This window comes from Cydia splendana, chromosome 2, assembly GCF_910591565.1.
Source record: "Cydia splendana chromosome 2, ilCydSple1.2, whole genome shotgun sequence".
NCBI lineage: Eukaryota > Metazoa > Arthropoda > Insecta > Lepidoptera > Tortricidae > Cydia > Cydia splendana.
In genome coordinates, this window is record NC_085961.1 from 26,376,379 (window position 1) to 26,401,646 (window position 25,268).

Sequence of the window (25,268 nt, forward strand, 5' to 3'; positions counted from 1 at the left end):
CGATATTCGTTTCCGCTTACATTTACTAATGACTGGATTCCATGTGGATGAGATCTTAAAACCCTCGTCCCGATTAAAATTGCAATGTTTTTTGCCGTCCTCGAAACGTCGGAGGTAAATCTTAAAACTTAAATACGCGATTAAGTCCCGTTGTGCAGTTTGATAATGTTGAAGAAACAGTTTGTCAAAGACCGCTCTCTACTTTTCAATCCATTAATATTTATATAGAGATTAAAATGAACCCTTAATTTAAAAGGAGAAATTGTTTTGATAGGAAATTTGGTCGGCGATAATGCGCTTTTGCGCTACATTACACTGTGGAGGGCTGCGCAGCTATTTATTTCGTAACCGACTTCCGTCCCCGGCCGCCCCCGCCGCATCGAGTGGAGTGAGTGAAGTTGTTTTAATAACAACATTATAATATTATTTTTGTAACTAATCTAACGCTATAAATTCATTTTCTCAAACATGCAAAGAAATATTGATGTTATGTTCCTTATAATAGGCTGCGAAGTATGACGTTTCAGGTGCGGCTAGGACAAAAGGTCGTTAATGGAATTTCATACACATCTTGCAGGCCTAGGCCGGCAAAGTCCTCTTTTTTAATTTTCATTTCACAGATATTTGTGACACAGCATCGTGGCATTCATCCATTAAAAAAAACTAGAGGCAGTATTTGCTTTATGGTTCGTAATGACACTCTGCCACTACGCCTATAAAAAAAAAAACAAAAAACAATGTTTGCTATAATTTGCAGTTTTATTTGTATAAAATCAACATGAACTTAATAAATAATACATTCTATAATTTTAAATTATAAATTTAACTACACAAATAAAAACATTTAAAATATTTCATCTAAACGTTAGCGGTAAAAAGGTCTACTCAAACACGCGTAGTTATATTTTTTAAATTGTTATGGAGGTAAAGTTGAAAAATATTCATTCTGTTTTATTGGATTTATGGTGCGTCAAAAAATCAACATTTTGACTTTAATATGAATTTCGACGAAATAATTAAATTAATATTAATTGTAATCGTAGGTGTTGGAATTGGCAGCGTAAGCAGAATTGATTTTAACTAGATGAAAACCCGGCTTCGCTCGGGTAAAATAAATAATAGTAATAGGTAATACTCATTTTGAATTAAGTAATTATTTACTTTTAGACTTCATACCTTCATCAAGGCGGTTACAAACCTATCTCATCTCAGAAAACTTTAAATCCGTAACATACAATCATAACTCGAAAAATTTACTATTCCGATATATCTAAAAACAAATATGTAATTAAAAAAACCTAATCCGCTTTTCTGGTAGCAGTTCGGTTCTGTAAGGGTCGCAGTTCTAACCTAACTTACTTCTGGTTGCAGTTTGGTTCTATAAGGATCACAGTTCTAACCTGACCCACTTTTCTGGTCGCAGATCGGTTCTGTGAAGGCCGCATTTATAACCTAGCCCACTTTCCAATCTCAAAAGAGGGAACCCTTTTGTACCTACCCTTCATGGCACTAAAGTGAAAGTATGGAAATTATCACTACTATTTCATTCTTTAATATTAATGCCTATCCGTTAATATTAAATTCGTTTACAAAAATTTATAGCGGCAACAGAAATACATCATGTGTGAAAATTTCAACTGTCTAGCTATCACGGTTCATGAGATACAGCCTGGTGACAGAGGGACAGTGGAGTAAACTGAAATAAAGGTTCCGTCACACCGGCGCGATTTCAGAGCCGGGCCTGAGCGTTTTATATGAAAAAGCGGCGCGCCCCGCTCACGCGCCGCACGCGAAACGCGCCTGTGTGACGGAGCCTGAAATGTCAAACCGGGCAAGTGCTCGCGCACGAAGGGTTCCATACTTTTTAGTATTTGTTGTTATAGCGGTAACAGAAATACATCATCTGTGAAAATTTCAACTGCCTAGGCCTATCACGGTTCATGAGATACAGCCTGGTGACAGACAGACAGACAGACAGTCAGACGGACAATGAAGTAAAACTGAAATAAATGTCATATACCTACTAAGAAAAACCGGCCAAGTGCGAGTCGGAATCGCTAATAGGTTCCCGTTTTTTAGTTACCCTTCAGGTACGGAACCCTAGTATGAGTGTAATAGATTTGTAACCGGTCAGCAATGTGAGTCCCTTGGAGAAGCAGAGGTCTAGTCTAAACCCCCACTTACCATCGGCATTAACAGCCTTGTATTCTTGTTTGCCACCAACATGTCATATTAAAACATATTAATAAAAATTTACTCGGTCAACAATGTGAGTCCCTTGGAGAAGCAGAGGTCTAATCTAAACTCCCACTTACCATCGGCATTAACAGCCTTGTATTCTTGTTTGCCACCAACATGTCATATTAAAACATATTAATAAAAATTTACTCGGTCAACAATGTGAGTCCCTTGGAGAATCAGAGGTCTAGTCTAAACTCCCACTTACCATCGGCATTAACAGCCTTGTATGAGTTGTATGCTTGTTTGCCACCAACATGCCATGTTAAAACATATTAATAAAAATTTACTCGGTCAGCAATGTGAGTCCCTTGGAGAAGCAGAGGTCTAGTCTAAACTCCCACTTACCATTGGCATTAACAGCCTTGTATGCTTGTTTGCCACCAACATGTCATATTAAAACATATTAATAAAAATTTACTCGGTCAGCAATGTGAGTCCCTTGGAGAAGCAGAGGTCTAGTCTAAACTCCCACTTACCATCGGCATTAACAGCCTTGTATGCTTGTTTGCCACCAACATGTCATATTAAAACATATTAATAAAAATTTACTCATTTCATCAGTCATATCCAGCCTAGCATTGCATTGGCCCCGCTTAAATATTTCTTTAATTTGTTTTTAGTATTTGTTGTTATAGCGGCAACAGAAATACATCATTTGTGAAAATTGAAACTGTCTAGTTAATCTAGTTATCACGGTTCATGAGATCTTGAGATACAGCCTGGTGACAGACAGACGGACAGCAGAGTCTTAATATTTAATAGGGTCCCGTTTTTACCCTATGGGTACGCAACCCTAAAAAGTGACCAAGGCCTCCAGTGCCCTAGGCTGGAATCAAAGCAGCGTCCTCTGCTATTGCAGCAGGTGCCTGTGCCATTCTGCCACCGGGCCACCCACGGCGGCATAGGTCGAATTTTTCCAAGGATACTTATGCACTACTTACTGAAGGTTTATGGAGCCTCGCCATCCCTAAGCCTAAATAACCTAACCCTTCAACCTTCAACCTTCCTTCCTTCTTCTTCTAAACCTTCAAGAAAAGAGCGTACTCCCATCTTAAAGGCCGGCAACGCGCTTGCAACCCTTCTGGTGTTGCGGGTGTCCATGGGCGGCGGTAATCGCTTACCATCAGGTGATCCGTCTGCTCGTTTGCCTCCTATTTCATAAAAAAAAAAAAAAAAATTAAATATTTTCTGAAAATAATTTGTTTTGATCTAATAACATATTGGAGTCCTCGTAATAGGGGTCCCGTTTTTACCCTTTGGCTACAGAACCCTAAAAATCAACCTTGTTTTGGTACTATGTACTATGCTTCTGGCAATGTACTTAATTAGAGTGTGTTACAGTCAGCTGGCACTTAACTCAAAGTTTCTTTGAACAACGTCATTTTCATCTCGCTCACTTATTAGTTTATCACAGCTGCTTCAAGGTTGCTTTCACTTGCATTTCCAGGTAGCTAGTAGTGCCTTGACATGTAAGAATATTTGGAATCATTCTGAAATATTAAAATACAACTGAGAGACCGATGTTTATACTAAACACAATACACCCATGGAACGCTTTGAAGTTCAAATCTCGTTACGTTACGATGGCGTTTGCACTTTGCACTATGTTGGTGACTATTTTTTATTGTTAACACACACAATACACTATTTAACAGGTTTTTATCACGTCTGGAGTACCGGATAAAGTATTTTCGAATAACAGCCGTCGTTGACGTCTAGGCAGTGTTGCTATCGTCTTAAAAGCCGTAACAGACTATCGCACGTTCTGGCTTAAAAACAAATTTATGTAATAATTATACCGGTATACATATCCATATGAAACGAAACTTAATGCAAATAATAACCATTATACATACCGGAAAGTCATCAAATAAACAGTAATATTCGTCTTGCTTTTTATTAAAAAAAAAAAAACGACCAACCTAACTTGTAAGCATGTTTGCAGTTTCTAAACGCAACGCATAGCTGTCAAATGTCAACCAACAAATTGAGCCTTTAGTATTGTTTGTCGAAATTTTTTCACTTTTAAATGCAAAATACGCGACAATACGAATTTTGCGGATATATGTTGTCGATTCAAAAGTGTTATTTTTTTACGCTCTTTTGTTTGAGCATAATTTAATTTGTTTCTACCGTCAAAGCCGCTCGCGTTTATATATAAAGATAATTTGCTGCCTCTACCGCCAAGTCAAAGACGAAGTATGTATATGGTTGCTTATGGCAAGTTTATTATTTGAGAAACTAAGAAAAATGGCTTACAGTTTATTAGAAACAGTTTTGTGGCATATTTTAAATGAATGTAACTACAAATTCGTCAACACTGTGGAAATTATACTTATTTACTCCATGCATAAAGCAACGATGTATGTGAAACATGATATCAACATGAAAGACTATGTAAACTTATGTGACGAAAGCGACAGTCAGACGGATATAAGGCGAAAAAATCAAAGATACATGAAAATATACTTACGGGTAGTAAAAATACACGACTCGTGTAAAACATACGCGTGATAATGATATAGGTACGTGTTGGTTATATTTTGGGTGTAGTTTACTTTTATTTTTTCTATAAATAAAACTTGGGTTTCGTGGATTTTTTATTTTATTTATTTCATTGCATGTTTGAGGAAAGCACTATACATACCTCGGCGGGAAATGGGGTTGCCCGCGCTCAGACCTATCCTCTTCTATATGTCTTCGGCCGGCAACCCCTTTCGTCCCGGCCTCTGTAGTAATGTACTGTTATTGAAACAAAAAAACCAACATAATAATAACAGCATAGGTAGGTACCTTAAATACTATTGTTATAAATAGGTACAAGTGGCTATATGACATGTAGACCACCCTAACTTTCAATGGCTCTGCTAAAAGATCCATAATTATATTTAACTGGCGAACTTGCTTAAATCGAATTTGTTGATAGATTTAATTGGCGAATCGGTTGATAGATGCACTTAGATGAGAAGAACCGAGGAAGGATATACGTAAGTATTTTAAACAAGAGGCTCGATCAATAATATGTATCTTGTTCTCAGTAAGTACCTACTTTCTTTGCTCTTTGTATTTATTTTGGCGGTATCATAGACGAGTGCAACTTAGAATTTAATTAAATTAACAGAAGTTTAGTAATTAATAATAATAATAATAATAACGGAACGGCGCCTGACACAGACGGGTCCAGTGACGAGAGCGGGCCGCCGCCGCCGCCGCCACGACCACCTGCGCGACGAGGGCGGCCACCGCTGCCGGCACGCTTGGGGCCTGCGGGACATCCTGCCCCGCCCACGGCTCCCGCTACCGGTGGTATAGTGCGACGCATGAGATGGACTCGAGACATGAACGAGAATGTCATGCGCGCCTATTATGGGGCTACAGAGGGGGGAACACAGCTGTCCGCCTACCGTTCGAGAATACTGCCTCTGTTTCAGACTCTTGAACCCACCATCACCGTGTCGGAGCAGCGATTATCGGATCAGGTGCGCGTCATTCAGCGGCTAAAGCGCTTGGATGACGCGACACTTGATCGGCTTCGCCAGGAGGCTCTCTCTGCTCGCGAGGACTCCATCTCGGTGCGGGATCTGCCCGCCACGTCGCCGGATCCGGTGCCCGCACCCGACCTGGCACCGGGGGCGCCACGGGTTGATTTCTGTACCGACGAGGGAGACCTCGTGAGTCAGAATGTGAGTACAACTGCTAATGAGCAACTGAGGAGGACTTTGGAAGAGGTGATTACGCAATATCGCGCCACAACCAACTCTAGGCCACGATTACCACGTCTGCCTATGAATAGACGCAATCTAGCGCTAATGGGAGCCCTAAACGCTTTACTAGAGCCACATTTACGGACTAGTAAAGATTTAGATGATACGCACTCGATCTTGTACTGCGGAGCCATCGCGGCGTGCCGTGTTGCTCGCGTCAAGTTCCCGGACGCTGAACGTGCACCTAGGACCGTCGGAGGTGTCCCTGCATGGCAAGCGCGGATCGAGCGACGTATCAGCTCGTTTAGGACTCTCATCGCAAAGCTAATCTGCTTCAGGGGGGGCAACAATCGCCCCCGAGTAATGCGCTTTGTGAACCAGGCGTTCGCGGGGACGGATATCAGGCCCCGCGACTACATGGCCAATGTCACAGAGCGCATCGACTTTCTAAAGCAGAAAGTCTATGCATGGGCAAACCGTATTCGCCGTTACAGAGAGCGTGTGGAGCGATTCCAGCAGAATCGCCTTTTTCAAAGTGACCAAAGGAAGGTGTACCGAAAGTGGGAGGAAACCAACCTTCGTACGCCCGACACGCAGCCGCCGGATGCTACTGCCATGACTGACTTCTGGCGTAGCATCTGGTCGATGCCTGTCGGACACACCGAGGGGAGTTGGATGAGTGTTATCGAGCGTGAGTGCGAGTCCATCGAACCTATGGGGGCAGTTACCATCAGCCCCGATGACGTAAGTTGTGCCATCCGCACGGCCCAGAACTGGAAAAGTCCTGGGCCGGATGGATTGCACAACTTCTGGCTAAAATGGTTTCGATGCTCGCACTCCTGCTTGGCAGCACAATTTCAACAAGCCCTCGAGCTTGGTTCTCTCCCACCTTCCTTAACAACTGGTGTCACCTTTCTGCTCTATAAGTCCGGTAGTACCACGGAAGCGAAGAACTACAGACCCATCACATGCTTGCCTACACTCTACAAGCTCCTTACATCCATTTTGAGAGCAAAAATCAACGCGCACATTGTCGCAAACAATATTTTAGCCTCTGCTCAAAATGGATGTAGGGTTGGGTCCCGTGGTACTAAAGAGCTCCTCCTCATAGACATGACCATCTGCCAACAAATCCGGCGGACCAAGGGGGCCCTCTCAGCCGCTTGGATTGACTACAAGAAGGCCTATGATTCGGTGCCTCATTCATGGCTGGGGAGGGTCTTAGAGCTGTACAAAGTTGATGCAGCTTTGAGAGCCTTCCTAAGCGCGTGTATGGGGCAGTGGACCACAGTCCTTCGTCAACCAGGAGGCGGGGATGACCAACCTGGCCCACAGGATTTTATAAGGATTGAGCGAGGAATCTTTCAGGGCGACAGTCTGAGTCCGCTATGGTTCTGCCTAGCTCTGAATCCCCTCAGCACCCTGCTGAAGGATTTGGGACTAGGTTGCCGGCTTCGGAGAGAGGGTGAAGTTATTTCTCACCTTCTGTACATGGATGACCTCAAATTATTTGCACCAAATACCCAAGGCTTGTTGGAGCTACTGAAAACCACCGAAGTCTTCAGTAGTGCCATCAACATGGAGTTTGGTGTCGATAAATGTGCGGTTATGCATGTACAGCGGGGGAGGGTTGTAAATTCAACAAATTTACAACTTTCTGAGACAATGTCTTTCAGATCTATCTCTGAATCAGAAACCTATAAATACCTTGGTATGTCACAGTCGTTGGGTATTGAGGACGAGGGTATTAGACGGTCGGTGAAGGAGCGCTTTTTCAGTCGGCTCACAAAAGTCCTTAACAGTCTTTTGTCAGGAGGCAACAAAGTGCGCGCCTTCAACGCCTGGGTAATGCCCCTCCTCACATACTCCTTTGGCATACTAAGGTGGACTCAGACCGAGCTGGACGCCCTGGATCGGAGGGTCCGATCACTGCTCACCACACATCGCATGCTACACCCACGCTCGTCAGTTATGAGATTGTACATCCCACGGAAGTGTGGAGGCCGAGGCTTCCTAAACGCCAAGGATCTCCACAACCGCGAGGTGTACAATCTCAGGAATTATTTCCTTAACAACGAGTGTGGGATGCATCGTGATGTGGTGGCAGTAGACAGGAACCTCACGCCGCTCTCCTTGGCAAACGAGAACTGGCGCAAACCTGTGGTACTAAGTACTGCGGATCGCAAGGCGGCATGGGAGAATAAGGTGCTACACGGGCGGTTCTACAAGGCCCTCACGGGACCCGATGTGGACCTGCTCGCGTCGGTGAACTGGTTACGATTCGGGGACCTCTTCGGAGAAACCGAGGGTTTTGCCTGTGCAATTGCGGACGAAGTGATGATGACGAACAACTATCGGAAATATATCCTGAAGGACGGTACGGTCGACATTTGTCGGGCATGCCGCCGTCCCGGAGAGTCACTCAGGCATATCATTTCCGGTTGTTCTCATCTTGCTAACGGTGAGTACTTGCACAGACATAATCTCGTAGCCAGGATTATTCACCAGCAACTTGCTCTTCTATACGGCCTTGTGGACCGCGAAGTACCGTACTACAAGTACTTACCTGCACCTGTTCTCGAGAATGGTCGTGCCACGCTCTATTGGGATCGATCTATCATCACTGACAGGACTATTGTCGCCAATAAGCCTGACATCGTGCTGATAGACCGATCGCAGCGCCGGGCCGTGCTCGCCGACGTCACCATCCCCCATGATGAGAATCTCGTGAAGGCCGAGAAGGACAAGTCCAGCAAGTACCTAGACTTAGCTCATGAGATTACCGACATGTGGGATGTTGACTCGACGATCATTGTTCCGATAGTTGTGTCAGCGAACGGTCTCATAGCGAAGAGTCTCGACCAACACCTAGAGAGACTCTCGCTGGGTGGTTGGATCAAGGGTCAGATGCAGAAGGCGGTGATCTTGGACACGGCGCGGATAGTCCGCCGGTTCCTCTCTCTGCAGCCCTGACCACCGGTAGCTTGGGCCTTGCCCCGCTGCTGGCGGCACCCTAGGTTAGGTTTTTTATAATGTGTTTATATATTTTTGTTATGTTTTGTAAGTGTTTTTATATTTTACTTTTATACTCACATTGTAAAATCCTAACCTAAGACCCTAATTGAATAAAAGAGTAATAATAATAATAAATTCATTTATTTCAGATACATGATCCATAATTACACAATTAACACATAAAACACACTCAATATGTACATTAAAATTAAAATTAGAATCAATAAAAAATAAATTAATAAAAAATAATAACATTAATTTAAAATTAAAATTAAAACTAAAATTACATGGTCAGTTAGACGCCCTGTGCAGCTTATCCCAGTGAAGCTGGAAAGGGCCGTCTAGGCGCTCTGCCACCGTCTGAAGGAGGCTATTCGGGCTGCCACGCAGGCGCCTCACCAAGGACGCAACGCGCTTGCGCATTATGGCATGGAAGCCATCTGTACGTCTCTCGCAAAACATCCCCGATGCACTGCAATAGCGCGGCAGCCCCAAGAGCATCCTAAAGCTATTATTATATTGGACGCGTAGGGCGCTGAGAGCTCGTTGTGTGTAGTTGATCCATAGGCTGCAGGTGTAAAACGATTGACAAAACGCCTTAAAAAGGGTAACCTTAGCTTCTTTAGTACACCTTGCAAACCTACGAATCAACATATTGCTCCTTACTGCGAGCGCCCTACGCTCCCTCTCCACATCTTTGTCGTCCCCCAGACTCTCCGTGACCCAGTGTCCAAGGTATTTAAATTCCTTAACAATACTAAGAGGTGTGTTGGCCAGTTTAACCGGCGGCACGCGTGGGTAATGTTTGGTACCCGCTTTAAAAACCAACATCACGCTCTTAGATGTGTTGTACCTAAGCCCGTGTGATTTGGCATACTGTTCACAGACACTGAGCATCTTGTTGAGAGCGTTGACCGATGGGGCCAGCAGCACCATGTCATCTGCATAACTAATGTTATTCACAAAAGTGCCATCCACTGAGCATCCTACCATGGTGCCGCTGAGCTCCCTAATCAACCTGTCAACGTACAAACTAAAGAGCCTGGGCGACGACAGGCCACCCTGTCTTACACCGCATTCCAGCCTGTATGAGACTGACAGCGAATTAGCCCACCTGACAACATTTCTCTGATGATTGTACCAGTATTTAAATAACTCAACCAACTCACTGGGTAGGCGTGCATCCTCGTACAGTTTCTGCCAAAGTTTATCGTAGCAAACCAAGTCGAAGGCCTTTGACAGATCGAGGAAGCACGCATACACAGGTGTTTCCCTGTCTGTGTAGTATCGCACAGTGTGTTTCAGGCAGAGAACTGCTGTCTCTGTAGAAAGGCCGGCTCTAAATCCGAATTGTGCATCGTGCAGAGCCAAATGTCTCTCCAGTTCCCTGTCCAACACACTGTCCAGTACTTTAGCCACAATCGTGGCCAACGAAATGGGTCTATAATTATTTATGCTACCAACATCTCCCGTTCGATTCTTGACTATGGGCACTACCACAGTTTTCATCATGTCGTCAGGTAGGTATGTATGGCTCACGCAGAAGGTGAAGAGCATGGCTAGCACTCTCGGCAGATGTGCTCCGGCGTTCTGTAAATGCTCTATACTCAGAGAATCATGTCCTGGTGACTTACCGCGTCGCATGCCCTTCACGATTGCGGCCACATCCTTCGCTGTGATTCTCATACGTAAGCCTTCTGCCCCCCGCTCCACATGTGGCGCCACCACGCCAGCACCTGGTTCTGACTCGATCCGAAAGTGGTTACTGAAAAGCTCGGCAATCTGCAAGGGATCACTAACACCCTCGACGCTCACTGGGAGACCGGCCTTGGGATTCAGTTTGCTGGTCTGTTTCCAGAAACTAGGAAAATCCTTATTGAAGTGGTGCGTTGCTATAATATCCATTTTGATTTGTTCAGCATTATCCTGGCACCACTTGAGCTTCCGCTTGAAGGTTTTCCTAGCTTCGACCATTACCTTGTGCAAAGCGCCATCCCTAGGCTTACCATAGGCATTAGGCAACCCAATTTTGAAATGCCAGTCTAGCCTCCCTATGAGTCTGTCGAACGTGTTTATTCCACCCTACGACTGGCCTCCTTCGACTAGAAACCACCTTACGAGAACTCAGAATTGCTGCGTCCCTCAACGTATTTACTATATTGTCATACAACCTGTCAATTAATAGCCTATGATTTAAATTACTACACAATATATCAGTACAATTTATAAGATCATTCGGAAAATCAATTAATTTAAGCCTATCATTACAATATTTATTAAAAAATGTCAACTGGTCAGGAGTTCTAGTCCCCCACAAAATTTTATTTTTCATATTACAGTCAATGTCATTTTTGGGTATAATTAATTCTAAATTACACTTGATTTCTAATGGGTGATGGTCGGACCAATAAACGTCATAATGGATCTTAGTATCTGACACTGTTTTCCAAGCCGCTTCAGTCACAACGCAGTGATCTAACCAGCTTTTAGTTCCATTAATGTCACTTAAATACGTATATGAGTCCGATTCATAACCCAATATTTCTATATCTGCACACTTCCAATTTTGATCAACACATAAATGTTCAAGTTCATTGCCAAATCTCCTTCCAGGATGTGCATTAAAATCTCCTAGTATGAACACGGAGTCTATTTGACACTCTTCTATTACCGCGGCTATTTCACCTAAACACTCAGTAAATTCATTTAATGTCTCCGCCGAGTCAGTAGGCATGTATACTGAGAACACTAAAAGAGCGCGCTCCGGTAGCACTATTTTAATAGCCGATATCCGCACACTTTTACACGGCACTACCGAAACAGATGTAAACAAGGTCTTACGCCACAACAGCGCGACGCCGCCATATGGCCTTCCCCGCAGTAGCCCGGCTCCCGTGTCCACCGCCGACTTCCCGAAGTAGGCAAAATCCTTATCAACATCCCCTAAAAATGAAATGCTTTCAGGTGTCAGCCAAGTCTCCTGTAGTGCCATTATATCCGCCTGTTTACATAACGACCTAACACAGTCAACAGAACGGGTTATAGATCTACAATTAAAACTAAGTAATTTTATTTCAGTTCGTTGTGACTGGGACGTTGTGATCTCTTTTTAATTGGTGCATGTCATTTACTGGTCCATTTGCATTTTTAGATGTGTACATGTTCCTATCAAAATAAATAAACCGACGAAATTTAATTCCCTCGGGCCACATAGCGTTATCTAGAAATAACGATAACTTGGTGTGTGGTACAAAAATCTTGTAAGCGTCGTAGCGTTTTTGTGTGCTCATATTAATTTTCTTCAGAGACACAGATTCGCCAGTCCTCTGCTTTATATAGTCCTGTATATCCTTCTCACTAGTATCTTTATGTACATTATTAATAAATAGAGGAATTTGGAAGTTTGCCGCTTTGAATTGTCCACCCACTTGTACCATAGCTTTTCCTTCGTTTCCCTTAAATAGATTCTGCCTTCTTCGCTTTTTTCTATTCACCACATGCTCCCAGTCATTTTCATTTACTTTATTCAGATTTAGCTCTTTGTTGTCTGTATCGACTGCTCCCGCATACGTTTTAGACTTGGACCATACGCTATCCTCCGGTAGATATTGTGACGTCGCCTCTTGCGTCGGCTGATGCGCGGGCGCACGTATTTCGCTCTCGCTCTTACGCTGCACGTGAGGCGGGCCGTCAGATGCACTTACTTCGCACACGGTAGACTGAGACAACACACTGGTCTCTGCATGCACAGTTAATTGGCTCCTCTCCGCTAACTCGTTTGCGCCGCTCGATGCATTGTATTCATGCTCGCAATTTTTTTCTGCACTGAGGGGTAGAAGTCCTATTGGCCCACTATTGCAACAGAAACTACTATTTGCAATGGCGCCGCCGCGTTTTCGGTTGATATTTAAATCTTTTATATTGATCTTTTCGGTTGATATTTTAAATTAATGTCATAAATCATTCAAGGTACCTATTTAATATTTACATTACAGTATAGCTGCTTAGTTTGCATAGTTGAAGCCACTTTATTCACCGGTCACGATCGCCGTGCTGGAGTATTTCATCCACTCACTGCATCTAGCTGAAGAATTTTTAATTTTGATTTAAAAGGCTTGAATTGAAAGCGTATTTAAATTTGTATTTCACTGTAAAAAAATACCTACAGTCAGACCAAGAAAGGTCTGCAGCGGATTTGATAGCCCACGCAGCGCAAGTGTTATTTTAAACGTCAAACTTCTATGAAATTATGACGTATAAATAACACTTGAACTGCGTAGGCTATCAAATCCGCTGCAGACTTTTATTGGTCCGACTCTACCTCGCGCGTAAGAATACTGAAAGTCGGCCCGTGAGTGTATCGTTTACTTATGATAATATCATCATCTGATGATTCTTCATCAACATCAGAGATTAGAAGCAACTGCACTTCTTTATATTTAATAGTTTATTGTGCTCAATCAACGGTTTTCATAGATCTTCCGATAATGACTCGATTCGTGATTCGCTGCGGAAGAGTAGCTAACGGATCTACGAGCAATGCGCAGTTTGAAAGAATGCGTATTTGTTGTAGGTAGTTAAAGCTGCATCTAATTGCGCGTTTACAGTGCCTAATTCCACCTACCTACTCAACCTACTCCATCTATTCTACCTACTACTACTACTATTACTACTACTACTACTACTACTAGAAAGGAAGGAGTTCTAGAACGACGACCGGCAATTAAATTATAATTGCTAGGCCCCGTCACATGCAGCGTGTCGCTTATTGAGCCCGATCGATAGCTGTTAACGTTCGATGACAACTTGATGCATTGTTTGAATCATATTTACTTTTTCCAAGGTGTTTTTACTTAGCGCTTTTGATCTGTTTTATTTTATTCGGGTGACTTAGAACCCTTGCAAATTGCGTGTCGCTTAAAAGATGACTTACTTACCTACGCTAGACCGGGCCGTGCCCGGGCCGAGGCATCCGACATGTCATTTTCTATGACGGGTTATCGGTGATCACGTGGTGCTTTCCATAGAAAACGACGCGCCGGAAGCTCCGGCCCGTTTCCGGCCCGGTCTAGCGTGAGCGTGAGTCAACCTTAATAAGTTGTCCAATCGATAGTTTATACCGCCATGTCTATTTACATAATTGTAATGATGACATTGATTCACGAGGCAAAGTTCAATAGGCAGAATAGGCTAAATAAAAATCAAACGAAAACCGAAAATGCGCGAACTTTCATTCTATATTTATTCATTTTCTTGTACGTTTAGTAAATGTACTTCTTTCTTTTCTTCGCTTTAATTAGGTTTTTGCTATTAAAAAAAAGCTATTAAAATAGGTTTTTGTAGCGTATTAAGTAGCAGTGATAACCAGACTCCATTAGATTCAAAAAAGTTAAAATCGTGTCATATTCTAATCGGCAAACATTTGGTAGTAAAGTTTTATGAAGCGTGTTATTTTGTTCAGCATTAACTACCTATGTAACTGCATGTATATAATGGGTAGGAGGTAAGTATCATTTCATTTATGGTAACTCCATATTACCTGCTTCAGTATGAATATAATAGTTGCAGCAGTCCTTCGGGTGCTAAGCATGAAACACTTGCACAAACTTGCCGGGAAAGCAGGCCGGAGCCGGGCCGGAAGTCAACAGATCGGCGCTGTTCTGCCGGAAATTGGTAGACGTTGACGAACCTCCGCCTTTATCCGTGGAAAGATCAAATGAAATATAAATTAGATTGGTAGCGACACTGCTACGCAAAGGACCCATTTTTTTTTACTTAGAATCAGCAATTTGGTTATTATCAAACTGCACAACGGGACTTCGTTCGATCGTTTTCCGACGTCGGAAACCTGAAACGTCGGAGGTAAATCTTAAAACTTAAATACGCGATTAAGTCCCGTTGTGCAGTTTGATAATGTTTAATAATCGTAAAAGTTTAAATCAGAATTTGGTTATTTGCACCATTATTCAGAAGAAAGCGTTAACGAACGAAATAATGCAATATTGCAACAGAGCAGAGGCCCTAAGCATTGTATTTATGTGTTATGTGAGAGGTTGATTGTTAACGTGTTTATCGATAAAAGACTGTTGCCATTTTTCTGCAAAAGCTCCGAATTGTCCTATTTGGTTGCGAATTTTTGTAAACTTCGTATACATTTTGTCTTAGATGTTTGGTGTTAGGTATGAATTTAACTTAAGTACCTTAAATTTAAATTGTAGAGCTAGTTTCTACCTATACCTATAGTCAGTCATTGGGAGGCCTTATGTCCAACAATCGGCTTCTTTTGGCTGACAACTTCCTATGAATCTCAATGTAAACAAAAACATGCGTAAGTTACAAAGCGAAATAAATGTCATACGAAGAAAAAACAAATAAAGAAATAAAAATATTTTCATACAAAGTAATTTAATTTGTTATTAGAATATGCGTAAGTTATAATTTTATTGATTAAATATACTTTTAAAGAACTTGTACGGCGAATCAGTGCAAATTATTTATCACTTACTTTATCAATCCAATACCTATCCGATTTTGTCGTTGTCGTAACAGAAGCCAAGTATATAATTTATCACGAGCCAGCTCTACCAGTTACCGGATGTAGCGATTTGGGGTCAACTGAGAAATAAGGAGGAGTAGGGCATTCAACTTTACCATCATTAATCAATATCGTGACTACTTTGAAAAAAAAAATAACTCTTAACTTGTTCTGTTAATCAAAAGAATAATGTGGTAACTATGTATGGGATGCATACAGAGTTACTGCGTTTTAAATTTGAGTAGCAGTGCGAGATACGAGATTTTTTCTAAGTAGTGACGATATAAGATTTGAACGTTGCAATTTTAAAGCAAAAATACAAAATAAATTGGTGAAAAAACATTAACCCATAAAATCGTCCAATATCTAAATGTAGGTTTAAAAATTACTTTGTGATGACAAAGATAAAATAAAGACAGGTATTTCTCTAAAATGTTAATGAAGGAAGTTTTGCGTAAATATTATACTTTCGCTCTAAAATATAATTTTTACATATCAAAAAACGCGTTGTAGTTTGTAGGTAGGTACTAATTCATGCTAATGCTGTCAAAACATGCCCAAACAGCGAAGCAGAGATTGTGTACGAGTAGGAATGTAAATTCACTTTGAAGCCGAGTTTAATATTTATGACCCATTGTAACATTCGTAGGCGTAGATAGCATCGCAGTGACGGTGCAAGTACTGTACTAATGATATTTTTTCAGCCCCTAATAGCGGGGTTCATACCGACCGCCCTTGCCCTGATTACACCTGTAGATAAAGAACAATATACTTACTTACTCAGGCACGCATTTAGGTAATGGGTTGAAAAGCTCTTTGATTCGTCGTCTTTGAAATTTCGCTTTGATAGCACACACCTACCTTCATTTGCGTGTTTTAATTTTCGGTAAGAACTCAACCCCTTTAAAGTTGATTAAAAAGAGTTTATACGAATCGTTCAGGATTTTTAATTTTAATTTTTTTTTGCCTGTGAGAAAAGTATAACAACGATCTTCTGACGCTGAGCTTTTGAGCTGTTATTTCAGATTCAGATACCCATTTAATATTATATGCGTTATTATTTATACATATGTGCGGTAAGAGAAGAGTCGTGGGATATAAGGGAACCAATACATTATATCACTCTTCTCTTTCCGCACAAACTATAACTGCCTTTTCGGTCTTTCTTTGATGGCTGTATATGAAAGCTTGTGCTTAGCAGTGAGACGTATATCTGCCGATTTAAATAACATAACTCCCGTGAGTCACGGACATATTTCTAGGTATACAGGGTGTCCCTAGCCATTGGACAAAGCCGAAATGTACATATGCATTAGGGTATTTAGAACCAGTATTTCTTCTTCGTCGGTATCACTCTTGACAGAGTGGTCGTGGTCATCACTTCAGGTGTTGGTGGCAAGCTTCACAACACGTCGCCACTCTTCTCTGATAGCCGCCTTAGAACCAGTATACAAAGTATCATAACAATCGGTGTAGCGGTTACGAAGAAATTAACAAATTACGATTTGTTTACTTTGGAGCAACCTGTATGTGTAAGTAGCTCCTGAGATAATAAATAGTATGAAACCTTCTTCGACCGTTTTGATTGTTTTTTATTATTTATGACATTAATAAGATTCTGACTTTTGACAAATGTCATCATTGCCGCACATTTTCAAACAAATTGTCAAAAGCACTGCCAATGATTAATACAGTATGTTTCTTTTTGTTGTCGATTATTGGAAATAACTTTTGTTTGAAAATTTATTTTTTATCTTTTGTTTCAATAAAAAAAATATTACACTTTAAACTCTCGCGTTTTGTACACAAATGAAATTATATCGCGGTAGACCCGTTTGTGTAATTAAAAACATATTACCGTTAGAGCATTTCTGAGAAGTAACCCTACGTGGGATTACTTCTCAGAAATGCTCAGCCCGCAGGGTTTGTCCAATGGCTAAGGTCAACCTGTATGTTAAAACGCGAGTGACCGGTTTTAATATATTTAATATGTAGGTAAGTAGGTATGTATATCTGCCGACAAAAAATATAGGTAAACATGTATTCATCAATCAACCTTAACGTCCCTCTATGGAGCACATGTCCTCTCTCACGAGGGGATTTAGAATATAGTGCCCATGATAGTTCAATACAGATGGGTGTGGATAGGTTAATAAAACGAAACAAATATTAGTCTCCAGGTATCTGTTGAAATAGCAATAAAATAAACCCTTTCACACGACATGCTCGGTCGGTGTGTCCCGTTCCGGGGCTAAATGCGGGCGCAGCTCGTTGGCTGAATAATTGAAAGCTTCAGCCATGAAAAATGTATCTGCGGCTAATTACCACGCGCACGAACGTCCCCGGAATAAAATAAATCCGCACACGGATGTGGTTCGATCAAGCCGCCTAATAGCCTGTTCCATACACACATAGTTAAAACTTCAAAATATTTGTTAATATATTCTAATTTAATATAACGGAAATGAACTTTGTTATTACAAGTGTAGGGCTTTGTATTATACTGAAAATAATTCACCATGGCGTTGAATGTACGGTAGCTCATGATGTTTCGCGTTGACAGCATTCAAACAGGGTAAACATTTTTATCTAGCTGCACAACAATTTTACGAAATTATAAGTCTAAGTGTTACGTAGGCCGTAGGCGTCGAAAGTCCTCACTTAATATAGTTAAAATGCAAACAATGGATTTTTTTAGAACCAACCCAACAAAGACATCAGTTTTCCACACAAGACTTCAGTGTTTGTCCATACATAGATTAACCCAGTTTTTGCGATGACTTCGCGTTAACCGTAATGGAATTATTATTGCAGTCCCGCGGGTGAAATATCTCGCATCATTACCTACGTCGAACAACAGGTACAACACTAAAGTTCGTGTCGTGTTTGACGCTAGTATCGTACAACAGGTATTAGAGGTACAACATTTTTCCTAGGAATTTTTAATGCTCAATGAAGTTTTAATCAATGTTCTATCTATAAGAAGATTCTTGGGATTTTCAAGCAGTATTTCAAATTGAATTGGAAATGGCCTGCAATAAATAGTAACTCAGTTTTTTTTTTGGTTTGTTAGGAAATCTTAGGATATATGATCTTGAATCTTCCTGATATACTTTTATGTCGGGATTATTCCCGGGTAGAATCTACAGTTGTATTTGATCTATTTGGTCGTCCTATTTCGTGGCGATAATCAAGCACATTTTAGTAGAACATACTATAATTTAGTTTGTTGTTTGCAGGCTAAATTCGTATGTAACAGATGTTTCAACATTTATTTTACGGTAAATAGTTGGGATATGTACCTGTATTTATGTACTGTTGTTTATCCCAATTGTCTCTTAGTAAAAGTAAATACTATAGTAAATACGTTAAATTCTCACGTAAGGTACACATTTCTACAAATTAAACTGAACGTTATTGAGAGTCCACGTTTGAGATATTTAAACTGTATTTAGCTTTAATTTCATTTACATAATACATCAATCCTCCAAAGTTGAACATTTGCAAATTAAAACATTTACTGGCAGCGCGATCTACGTACTACGAACGTAGCCGATTAAACATGTTTTCCAATTTAGAGCGAAAGGCGCCTACGAGTTGAGAACCCGCCTAGCGGGTCGCTGGCAGTGAATGTGATATTTGTTTGTTCCCCAAACTTTGTTTCCGTACCGTACCGTGCGATCTGCCATGCCTAGATTTTATAAATGGAGCAACGAGTCCCGCAGGTGACAAGTTGTGCTTGCTTAGTATACATAAAAAAAAATAACTGATGTAGTCTACCTACTCTACACCAAATTTTGATGCAAAAGTGAGGAATAAGCAAAATTTTAACAAAAACTGAGTATATATAGTACGTATTTTTTTTATTGTTTGTTTTCAAATTCCATACCTACCCTAGACTCTTACTTCGCTCGTGTCGCCAAGCACTTAATCGCTTCCTGTGAGTCAACTTCAAATTACGATTTACGTAAATAAAGTTTCCCTGCTCCGTGTCAACTCTTCCCCTCAATAATATTGGCAGAATGCAGGTTATGTTAATTTTGTGTTTTGTGTTTTCGTCCTTACAGTTGCATTTGCATTGGCCAGTGCCTTACGCAGGTGTTTTCGAGTGTAGTCATTACCGACGAAGGCGAACATTCGCTATTAAAACTCAGTAGGAATCTGAAAGCTAGAGTGACATAAATGATGTCAACGTTTATGCAATTTTAGCGTTTAAACTTCAGCAATAAGCAGGATAATTTAGAAAATAATTTAGTACATAATGCGCAAGTTAGTTACTTCATAGGTAAAAATTTCAAAACAATCAATGCAAACTTAAATATTTAGGTAAGTATCGCTTTATTTTTTGCGGGGTTAGAAGCAAAGTTTAGACAGCATTTTTTCCTACAAGAACTTGAATAAGAAACGTTTTAATTAAGTTACTAGTAAATATCAGGCAGAAGGACCAGCTTCTTTCAATTATTTTCGGGTAAATTAGAATTTTACCTCGTTAAAAATTTAATTTGTTACCCCGTACCTACTGTAATACGTAATACCGAAGGATTTTCTTTAGAATACTTTAATTTAAAGTCTAGCCACTTATTTACGTATTTAAGCCATACAAAATATACATATAATAGTCATTTATAAATAATTTTTGTTTTAAATTTAATAAGGAGCAATTGTTATGACTGTTCGACTCCAAATAATTCGTAAAGTTCATGTTCAACTAAATTAATGATAGCAGGACGAAATTATCGATCCTGTTCATTTCCCTATTTGCAAAGGAGTTTTTGTATTTAAAAAGCTGGCATGTCCGCGGGAAGGGGTCTCGCAGTGGAGGGCGCGGTCGGTAATGGCCTCACGCACCCCAGCTTCGAGGCCCAAGGCACTCGCGCTGCTTACCACCACTTCACCACAGGCTATCCAGAGTATCCAGTATTGCTGTGACCTCGTATTATGTATGGTTCTTACGACTCTCAAAGTCAAGTTATACCAGAAAAGAGCTCACAAAATCTAAACTTTTTTTATGACAGATAACACGGAAACCAACTTTTTAAATTTGCCCGGATGCATAGGTATGAATGAACCCTTAACCTCAATCCGCGACCGGCACTTATCCGCCTTCGTTGCCCGGACAATGTGGGAGACTTGACAAGGGTACGGGGAAAACTCGTCAGAAACTGTTGATATAGATTACAGAAGAGCGCGAAAAGTGAATATAAATACATCACCTTGAACTGTTTGGGTGTCGGAGGGATTTCCCTTTTATTTGGCGCACGCGAACGTATTGCGTGACCGACTGGAATCGCACCCCTCGCGGGGTCAATGGACTGCGTTTGAGGCGAACACATTTAGGATCATTAATAAGATTACGATATTTTTAGTTTAACATGAAAATATGTTCATGAATTGTTTTAGTAAACAGGGACCTTACTCCTATGCCACTTGAATACCTAACTTTATATTAAATATAAATATATAAATATTGGGGACATCTTACACAGATCAACCTAGCCCCAAACTAAGCAAAGCTTGTACTATGGGTGCTAAGCGACGATATACATACTTATATAGATAAATACATACTTATATACATAGAAAACACCCATGACTCAGGAACAAATATTTTGTTGGCAGGAACATATATATTATGTTGATCTGTGTTCATCACACAAATAAATGCCCTTACTGGGATTCGAACCCAGGACCATCGGCTTCGCAGGCAGGGTCACTACCCACTAGGCCAGACCGGTCGTCAAATTATTATGTCCATCTTAGTCCTAGCTGGCTAAATCCTACTACGAGATTTCAAATGACTGTTAAAATGTAGGTTTAGGTCTTCAATTTATCTTTAATTTTTTCGCCTTGTATCCGTCTGGCTGTCGTTTTCGTCACATAAGTTTACATAGTCTTTCATGTTGATATCATGTTTCACATACATCGTTGCTTTATGCATGGAGTAAATATATAAGTATAATTTCCACAGTGTCGACGAGTTTGTAGTTACATTCATTTAAAATATGCCACAAAACTGTTTCTAATAAACTTTAAGCCATTTTTCTTAGTTTCTCAAATAATAAAATTGCCATAAGCAACCATATACATACTTCGTCTTTGACTTGGCGGCAGAGGCAGCAAGTTATTAAAATCAATTCTGCTTACGCTGCCAATTCCAACACCTACGATTACAATTAATATTAATTTCATTATTTCGTCGGAACTCATATTAAAGTCAAAAAATCAACAACGCACCATAAATCCAATAAAACAGAATGAATATTTTTCAACTTTACCTCCATAACAATTTAAAAAATATAACTACGCGTGTTTGAGTAGACCTTTTTACCGCTAACGTTTAGATGAAATATTTTAAATGTTTTTATTTGTGTAGTTAAATTTATAATTAAAAATTATTGAATGTATTATTTATTAAGTTCATGTTGATTTTATACAAATAAAACTGCAAATTATAGCAAACATTGTTTTTTGTTTTTTTTTATAGGCGTAGTGGCAGAGTGTCATTACGAACCATAAAGCAAATACTGCCTCTAGTTTTTTTTAATGGATGAATGCCACGATGCTGTGTCACAAATATCTGTGAAATGAAAATTAAAAAAGAGGACTTTGCCGGCCTAGGCCTGCAAGATGTGTATGAAATTCCATTAACGACCTTTTGTCCTAGCCGCACCTGAAACGTCATACTTCGCAGCCTATTATAAGGAACATAACATTAATATTTCATTGCTTGTTTGAGAAAACATTATTATTTAATGATATGGACGGGGCTACCGGGGTATAATTTAATTATTTTTACCTAAACATCCTTATTGCTATGGCATGCACCTTTTATATCCTTCTTAAAGGATGTAATAACCCATTTACGGCTGTTGAACCGAGGATCCTTTAAGGAGATCAATGCTTGTTTAAAGAATATCTTAGCTAATCATGGTTTTAATTAAATGTAACTTTCCTTTGTGACAGGAGTATCCCTGGTATACATCCTGGCGGTGCTGCCGGGGCTGCTGCCATGGGGCGGCGGCGGCGGCGCGTGGTTCCTGTCGCTGTGCCACCTGCTGGGCGCGCTGGCGCCCTGGTGCGGCTCCTTCCTCTACCACCTCTTCATGAACCACGCGCGCGGCGAGCAGCTCTACCACCGGCTGCTTCAGCTCGACATGCTCGGCATCTGGGTCAGTCAGAGCATAGGTCAGTACATATTATTATGAATAAATTGTTTAGAAAAATAATTATAAGTATATGCAGCTCGCTGTACGAACGTCATGATCGTCGTCGTGTAGTTGCCAAAATGCCATGGCGATGTGATTTACAATAAAGCAAAAGTTAATTTTGCTAAAAAAACAATATGAATTTGAGATGTAATATTGTTTATTAATTAAACAGGCCATCAAAAGAAAGGAACCGTTTGTCCGCATAATCAAGAACGCGATCTTAATTTCTGATGTAAAGACTTATTTAAATACCTACCAACGCCTTAATGTCAAATGTCCACTTTCGTTTTGATATCCGAATACATAAATCTTTTTTTTAGTTAGGTACGTCAAGTCATTCTGGCTAAGAACTCAAAAATGCTTGAAAATCCAAATGGCAAATGGCGTTCTAACCTTTTTTTTTTATGATAAACCTAATCAAGATGCAGGATGGACCTCATTGTCTTCCTTCCGATCTGCAATGAGATCAAAAGGAAGATAAATAAGAGTCATTTAATTCCAAAGAAAGTGACAAGCGAACACTCCGACAAACAGGACAAGCTAACCTAGCAACTTATTGAATTACGGAAGTATTTTATCCAACGTGAATTTTCTATTCCTTACAAAATACCTTCAATGAAAAGCGCAACGGACCGAAAGCGGACGTAACTTTGCGATCTAATTGTCGAAATCATGGGTCCGCTTTATTTTCAACCCTTGGGCACAGCACAGTATACTAAAGTGTAACCAGTACCGTCATTTCGTATATTACCTATTCTTGTCTCGCGCGGTTAATTAATAAAAAAATTCAAAAGTCATAAGTTTCCCGCCCGCAGTTGCAAACTTATGACCGGATCGAAGGATATAATTACATTAGTGTGACTCCTTTCCTTTACCTAAAAGTGGGTCTTCAATTGTCTTAAAAATTCGCAAGACGGTGAGAATCGAGTGTCGCCTCTATGATTGATTTTTTTTATGAATTATGAAGTCACCGCCACTGTCAGTGCAAAAAAGATAATTTAATTTTAACTTTTCCGAGGAAATGCCGCCAGCATCCTTGGTACAATCATACAATGCCTCAAGGGCCTATTTTAGATTTAAGCCAGTTATTAATTTCGTTTAGTAGTACCACTGTATATATATTCTATGTAAATAAATGATTAAACAATTTAACTGTAAACTTTTCTAACTTTAAATATAAACTGTAGCTAACCAACCATTCTTTCTCTTTTTGCGATAAAAAACGGGTATCACTGCTCAAGTCGTAAAACAAACGTAAAGATTTTTTAATTTTTAATAAGCAGAAACGTCTGCGAACGATGCTATTAAGCTTAGAATAAATTTAAAAGTGGAAAAATTACTGTCTTGGATGAGACTTGAACGCACGGCCTCTGGATCCTCTCTGGATCGATACTCCAGCGCTCTGCCATCTGAGCCACCAAGACCTCATCCATAGCCAGCAAATCTTTCCACCATATTATAGGTCAACATAAATATAATATAACGAGTTGTATTATTTGTATAATTCGTAAATACTCCTACTTCGAGTAGAATACAATTAAACGGCATTTTTCCGTATACGAGCGGTGATTATTAGAGGGTCTACCGTGAACATCGAAAATCGATATTTCGTTATCTGTCTCTCTATCGCTCGAATATGAAAGAGGCACGTTACTCTCATAGGCTTCCAAAATTACTTTGTACTGACTGTTCTCCCAACTGTGTTTGAAAGAATCAATACTTGGTGGAATTTGAAACAACTTGGCGCTGACTCGATTTCACGCCTGTTTTGGTTCCTGGTCACCGTGTGCACGGAAGCGCAGGCGACGTCCATATTGTACGCTAATTGCTACATATAGCCTGAATAACTTAGTTTGTGCTACACTCGAGTTACCTACGGGACAGATTGGCTTGACTAACAAAATTAAGGGCTGTTTTGACTTGGTATGTATCATCTCCAAATAAACTAATAACATGTTATTTCAATATTAGTTTTTTTTATTATTATCTTGGATAACAAGAAGATATGTAGGACCCGCTTGATTAAATTTTAAGCACGCACAAGTAAGCAATATAGGTAAATTGATCGTGTTATTACGAGTAGGTACGCAATTTGTGCGTGCTATGAAAATCCTATGTACTTATGTTACACTCCAGGTTAATCCATTTAAGGGGCTACCCGAGGTTTTCATCGATTTTTGACAACTTTTGAATCGTATCTGCTATATACCTACTTTTGCACAACAGATATAGAATTATAAGGCAAATGGCTATCGGTTCTTCAATCTTTTGTCTACCGGATTTTGAATGAAATGAATGCTTATTTTTTTATGATTTTTTTAAACATTGTCTAAAAATACTTTTTTTATATCTCGATTGCTGTGAAAGATCTAACATATACGAAATCTATTTGGGTTCGTCTTTGACGTCTCTAAAAAGGGTTTTAATATTAAACTAATTAACACAAAAGTTATGGCCAGAAAACCAGTATTTTGGTCTAAAATTGTTCAAATTTGATGCCAAATATCTCGAAGACAATGAACTTTGAAGTAAATATGGAATACTATTTGCTTAAAGCTGTTGTTG

At 40.2% G+C, this 25,268-nt stretch overlaps 1 protein-coding gene across 1 annotated transcript in view; it reads left to right on the forward strand.

The window, feature by feature from the left end:
- The window catches only part of LOC134806045 (progestin and adipoQ receptor family member 4), a 105,816-nt gene that overhangs the window by 25,092 nt on the left and 55,456 nt on the right, over window positions 1-25,268 (forward strand). Inside the window, exon 2 of the mRNA XM_063779250.1 lies at window positions 22,459-22,680. Coding sequence (XP_063635320.1) covers window positions 22,459-22,680 — 222 coding nt within the window. The remainder of the gene's footprint in view (window positions 1-22,458; window positions 22,681-25,268) is intronic.